This window comes from Terrapene carolina, unplaced genomic scaffold (assembly GCF_002925995.2).
Source record: "Terrapene carolina triunguis isolate 2854851 unplaced genomic scaffold, T_m_triunguis-2.0 Scaffold68, whole genome shotgun sequence".
Lineage (NCBI taxonomy): Eukaryota > Metazoa > Chordata > Testudines > Emydidae > Terrapene > Terrapene triunguis.
The window spans coordinates 32,595,700-32,602,394 of NW_020664419.1; the positions used below are offsets into that span (position 1 = coordinate 32,595,700).

The 6,695-nt window shown below is 43.3% G+C and overlaps 1 protein-coding gene across 1 annotated transcript in view; it reads right to left on the bottom strand.

Moving 5' to 3' along the window:
* IL17REL (interleukin 17 receptor E like) overlaps nt 1-6,695 on the bottom strand; it is a 28,370-nt gene that overhangs the window by 2,402 nt on the left and 19,273 nt on the right. Inside the window, exons 13-15 of the mRNA XM_029910834.1 lie at nt 4,366-4,431; nt 3,009-3,066; nt 1,463-1,579 (exon numbers count right to left, since the gene is read on the bottom strand). Coding sequence (XP_029766694.1) covers nt 1,463-1,579; nt 3,009-3,066; nt 4,366-4,431 — 241 coding nt within the window. The remainder of the gene's footprint in view (nt 1-1,462; nt 1,580-3,008; nt 3,067-4,365; nt 4,432-6,695) is intronic.

Sequence of the window (6,695 nt, forward strand, 5' to 3'; positions counted from 1 at the left end):
AGCTCACTCCCGTCGGCATAGAGTGGCTGCACGAGCACTCTTACAGCAGCACAGCTGTATCGGTATAGCTGTGACGCTGTAAGTTTTTAAGTGTAGACATTGCCTTAGGTATGTCTACACTAAGAAATTAGTTCGATTTTATAGAAGTCAATCTTTAGAAACCGATTTTATATAGTCAATTGTGTATGTCCCCACTAAGCGCGTTAAGTTGGCAGAGTGCATTCTCAATACCATGGCTAGCATCGACTCACGGAGCGGTGCACTGTGGGTAGCTATCCCACAGTTCCCGCAGTCTCTGCTGCTCATTGGAATTCTGGGTTAAGCTCCCAATGCCTGATGGGGCAAAAACATTGTAGCAGGTGGTTTTGGATACATGTTGTCAGTCTCCCCTCCCTCTCTTTCTCCCTCCCTCCGTGAAAGCAATGGCAGAGGATCATTTTGCGACTTTTTTCCTGGGTTACCCGTGCAGAGCTCATAGCATGGCAAGCATGGAGCCCACTCAGTTTACCGCTGCTGTTGTGAGCATTAAACACCTCGCGCATTATCCTGCAGTATGTGCAGAACCTGGCTAAGAGATGCCAGCACGAGGACGATTGTGAGGAGGACATGGACACAGACATTCCTGAAAGCATGGGCTGTGGCAATTGGGACATCATGGCGGCAGTGGGGCTGGTTGATACAGTGGAACGCTGATTCTGGGCCCAGCAGACAAGCACAGACTATAGATTCTTTAGGGCAGGGATTGTCTATTACACCATATTTGTACTGTGCCTAGCACAATGGGGCCTAATCTTGTTTGATCCCTAGACACTACCATAATAAATAATAATAAAATGCTGATTAGCATCTTGCTTCACAAATAGTACCATTGAAATCAATGGGTCAACTCTTGCAGTAAGGCACTATTTAAGGTGATTAAGGATATCAGAATCTGGCTTGGAGTAAATGAAGTCTGATTGTCCTGATGTTTTGCAGACGTATACTTCTTGGTACATACTTGGGAGCAAGTTTTGTTTAAGTTAGCTGCTTGAGAGACTGCCTCCCTCCCTGTGCAATACCCTGGCACCCATGACCATCGTGGAGACTTCAGCTAGCAGTCCCCTTGTTTAAGAAGAAAGGGGATAGCAAGAGGACATTGTCAATTGCAGGCCCTGAGCTTTGGCATTAACTTCCTCTCCCTTAGTTCACCAGAGCCCAGATCTAGAGACCCTCAGCAGATGCTGCAAAACATGCCTCTTCTCCCAGGGTTTTATCTGGGGCAGGAGTCCAGAGTACAGTGTGAATGATCCGGTGGGGTGTCGGGGCATGGATAATGAGGAAAAGTTCATTGTGGATGCTAGGGAAGGATTGTTACTATCCTTCCACTATATACCATTAATGTCCATTCGTTTTTAAATCTATATTCCAGATTGTCAAGAAAATATGGACTGATTCTCCAATTAACATTCCCTTGATTATGTACCTGTTAAAATTTTATGTCCAAGGAGAGCCATCATTGTCACCAGGATTAAAATGATTGCTGTCAGCAACATGATCCTTATGGAGTTTTCATCGTCTTCTTGACTCCGGGAAGATAATGCTGGGAAAAATGTATTTGTTGTTATGGAAAATGCACATCTGAGAATAAAGAATTTCTAAATAGTGACTCTATTCACTAAAAACATAACACTTGCTGCAGACCACAAAGTGCATTTCTTGAGGCTTCCAAACAAATAGCTGGAACTAGGAACTGCCTTACTGGATCACAATGAGGTCCATTGGGGGGAGGGATAGCTCAGTGGTTTGAGCATTGGCCTGCTAAACCCAGGGTTGTGAGTTCAATCCTTGAGGGGGCCACTTAGGCAACGGGGGAAAATCAGTACTTGGTCCTGCTAGTGAAGGCAGGGGGCTGGACTCGATGACCTTTCAAGGTCCCTTCCAGTTCTAGGAGATAGGATATCTCCATTAATTTAATTTAATCAAGTCCAGTATCTTGCCTCTGAAGTAGCCAGTGTCAGTTGCTTCAGAGGAAGGTATGTGAACACTGCAGTAGGCAAATGCAGGATAATCTGCATGATACATTAGATCTCATCTTGATCTCTAATAGATAGAGATTGGCTTAAAACCTAAGGTTAAGTGTTTGACTTTATGCGGTATTGTATTTTTCAAAGAAAATGAATTACCAAGTCCCATACAAGCACTCCCTCAGAGCTCTGCTGCCAGAATACAATTACAGGCCCCAACGTTTTTAGAGTCAGGCTTCTTAAAGTGAACTGTGAAGTGCTTTTATGGTATAAGCATTAATGTGCACTAGGAATTATATATCTAAAGCTATGTTTTCAAAGGGTCTTATGAGCAGGTGATTTTCCCATCTGCTTTTAACACTCCATAGGCCGTGTATGGTCTCAACCCTCACCCCCTTCCTGTGATATGATTTTATTACAGCAACTGAACAATAAGATGACAAAGTGTAACTGGAGCCTTCTTCCCAGCTTGACTGCATTTAGAGTTCTCAGTTCAGCGCGTCTCCTGTTGTGCCTTGTGCCTTAGATCCAAAATCCCTGTCTCGGGGCTATCCCTGCTGTGAGCCTAGATCTGAACTCACTACTGCTTATTGCTAGGACTTAAACTTACACACAGTTGAGCCCATCATTGTATCTGAGAACTTTTCAAACCATTAATGAATTTATCCTCGCAACACCTCCATGAGGTAGGGAAGTGCTATTATCCCCTTTGTACAAATGGGGAACTGAGTCACAGAGGGATTAAATGACTTGCCCAGAGTCACACAGAAAGTCTTTGGCAGTGCTGGGAATTTATCCTTGAAGGTTTACTGAGTTCCAGTTCCGTGTCTTAGTCACAACATCACCCTTCCTCTTACTTACTGGGTAAAGAGAGCAGGATTTGACCCTGAAATCTGCAGCCCAGAAGGATGGGGATTGTTGTGTCAGTCCCAGGAGACCCTGATTCTGCTGCCAAACCCATCTCATCTATTTCAATCTTTCATGTGACACATTATTAGTACTTACTGCATTGGATATCACAGATCTGTAGTGGAACAGAATAATCTACATCTGTCCTCCAGCCCTTTTAAAAGAAAGAAAAAATGGTTATTTCCCTCTCAACAATATGGTTAATGATCATTTGTTTTGACAAAATAAACATTGGCTTGTTAGTTTACTGAAATGAATGCAGATGTTTTTTTAAAAATCTGTTTACTAGTTTAGCTTATACACCTCTACCCTGATATAACGCTGTCCTCGGGAGCCAAAAAATCTTACCGCGTTATAGGTGAAACCGCATTATATCGAACTTGCTTTGATCTGCCGGAGTGCGCAACCCTGCCCCCCGGGAGCGCTGCTTTACCGCGTTATATCCGAATTCGTGTTATATCGGGTTGCGTTATATAGGGGTAGAGGTGTACTTGTGTCACTCTTAGTCACTTTCAGGGTTATAGAAGATAGCTACTAGGGAATTTTCTGTTGGGATGATTGTCTGATGGAAAATAAAGGTTCCCTGGCTGACTTTCTAGATGGCCCTTGTCACTTTCACTTTCTGACTAAAGGCAGAAAGTGACAATAGCCTTCCAGGCCAGCTGCCAGAGGCAGAGCACCAGAAGAACTTTCCACCTCCCCCCACCCCCAAGGCCCATCTGATTCCGGACGTTTGTTTTTCCAAAAAGTTTTTTTTTTTTTTTAACAGTGTGTCTAGCATACTTTTGGGTGCTATACAATAATAATAAAAATATTTCTTAAGTTTCTGGTTCAGATACTCACAAAAAACAAATGTAACACTCACTTTCCATGTGGAATCAAACCTTTGAGTTTCAAATTCATTTTCTATTAACATATCTGTTAGTAAACTCAGTTGTACAGATACATGCTGGCATTTTCGTACATTATTTGCCCAGCTCTGTTTCAATAATAGTCATTTAAATGTGTATCGGTGCACGTCTGCTGTATGCTGTATGTCTCCTTGTTTACTATTGTATACATATGCCTGAATGCACTAAAATCCTTAGACTTGTTTTTTAGAAAATGTTAATACATTTATTTGTTACTTCCCTCTGCCCTTCTGACTGTAATCTTTCCATCATAAGAGGTTATATAGATGGAGGGGTTAATTTAACAGCCCTTAATATTCCACTGTTTGCCATCTACAAAAATAAGAGATCAAGAATGGTCCTCTACCTTAAATAATTAATACAAGCTCAGCAAGGGACAATAGCAGCACATTCAAACTATTAATAATGCTCTTTGTAACCTACAACTGGGTCATGGCCAGATTTGGCTGGGAGGAGGCAGCTGCAACACTGCCTGCAGTTTCTTATTTCCACGCCAGCTTGTTTATTTAGCGCAGAGTATATCTACAAATCAGCAGACCTACCTGAATGCATACTTGTGAGCCACATATTTCACCTGAAATATTGACAGATGTGGGATGAGAGTCACCCTGATGAAAACAAAGTGGAAAGCTGTTAACTCCATAGCTCTTGGGCAATCAAAATGCATTGTCTCCCTCCAGCTCTTTGGCTTTTTTGTCAGTAATGTTACGTATTTGACCACCTTAAAATTTATGGCAGATTGTTTTCATTATTGAAGGCTCTTTTCCTTTTAAGAACTTCCCTCCCCTATGGGTATGGAATGCCCTGAGCACAGTGCAGCCAGTTTGGTTCTGCTGCGTAGAAGGTGCAGGATTTGGGGAACCCATGAAGAGGGCCCATATCCCAGCACATTATGGAGCACAGTACTGTGTCTGAGTGCATAAAGTGGATTTGAGGGTGGACCAGGAAGGGAGACTGGGCAATGATCCACTTTCCATTTCCCCCACACGCCCAGAAGGGGAGAATGCCAGTCATAGAGTCTGCTAAAGATGGGAGGCTATGGCAGGAGCCATCGAAGACTTCTACTTGTACTCCATGGCCTAGCTGGGCCAGAGGGGAGAATCCCGTGTGCTCCAGATCTCCCCATCCCACAGCCAGCTACTCAGGGTGTGTTCTGAGAACAGGATTACCCTGAGGGTAAAGTTGCCCTAAAAAATTGTTCTGCTGCTTAAAATATTGTTATTTGTGGCTTGTGCACAAAAAAGAAAATGACTAGTTCTCTGGAACGATGGGCCCTGCACTGCTTTTCCTTTCTCAGCAAAACTCCTGTTGAAGACAGGGATAATTTAGGTAAATGTTGCCTTAACCCAACATTATTGTGAAGACATTAATATTGAGGCTATGAACAATTGTTTATGGGAACAATGGCTCAGTGTTAAGTCATCATGAGACCCTGATGGAAATTGCTCATGGTCTTGGAGCAGGAACCATGTGGAATCTACGTGAGTTCCCATTGTATCGTCACTAAAGAGAACAGATCAATCTGTACCACAGGACTATGGAAACAATGGATATTTCTGAACAGACTGGCACTCTGTGTGCTATGTCCAGTTTCACAATAATATCTGGCTCGGATCCAATCCTACTTAATCATTCCTCTTACCCATGAATTTTCAGTCATCTAACCTCAGGAGGCCATTAAAACCAGTACGTCTGAATCTTGCTGTCCTTATTCAGGCAAAAATCCCACTGAAGTCAAGTGGTCTCCTGTATGTAGTGCTTATTTATTCTTCTGCTTTACAAATCCCAGACTTCTGTTTTCCCTTTACAGCTATTCTGTTTAGCTCAAATGCATATGTAGCTATATTAGAAACGGCAACAAAAATACATTCAAAGAACGCTGTTTAGGTTGCAAAGTCAAACACCAGAAAATTAGGAAAAGCCAGCTTTATGTTTGTCCACACAACCTTAATTCTGCCCCCTGGTGTTTCCCATCCTGGGCACTGAATGAGTCAGGGATCATGTCAAAAAAACAATACATCAGGATGTAATTACAGACTGTGTCATAAAATGCTTACGCACAAGGGGGATGAATTAAAGTTACACGCAACTGCCAATCGGATATTTCCCAACTTTCAAGTGCTTCACTTGATACGTGCAATCTAAATAATATTCTCTTAATCCACAATTTTAAAATAGAATTTGTTTTTACCTTGCCTTATCCTTTAGGAAACCCTAAAATTACATTTTGCACATCCTCATAGAACACTGAACAGTCAGCATTGCTACCATTCAAGCTATAGGACTAATTGCAGTGATTGGGGACAAAAGAAAGCTGTTATACCAGAGGAGGGAATAGATTGCTGAGTTATGTGGTTGGTTAGTGGGGAAGGGAGGAACTTGGGCCAGCTCTCTTTACACACGCACACACACCCTTGGGAGTTGGGGGAGTTTCACCCCATGTGGTGCTCCAGAGGTGATATGGGCCACTGGGCCCAGATACTGGGTTCAGGGCCTGGTTGGGGGAACCTGGTCTCATTCTCTTCTTCTCTCTCCTCCATCCTCCTGAGGAGTTGGGGGAGCTCAAGCCCTATGTGGGTTGCCAGAGGGGCAAAGATGGGCCTCTGGGTCCCAGGCAAGTCCAGCCTGATTCCTGCCCCATGTGGTGCCCCCAGAGAGGGTGCCCAGACTAGACCAGCTCTCTCCTCTCCCCCAGCCAGAACATCTGCTCTATGAGCTCCCAGTACAGTGTCTGCTGCTGACGCTGTGCTGGCAGCAACATGAAGCCAGCCATAGAATGTTTGTGTATAATTATTATTTTGATATGCTGCCAAAACCTTCCTGAGGAATGTAATGGAGAGAGGAGAAATGGCAATTTTTAATCTCAGCAAAA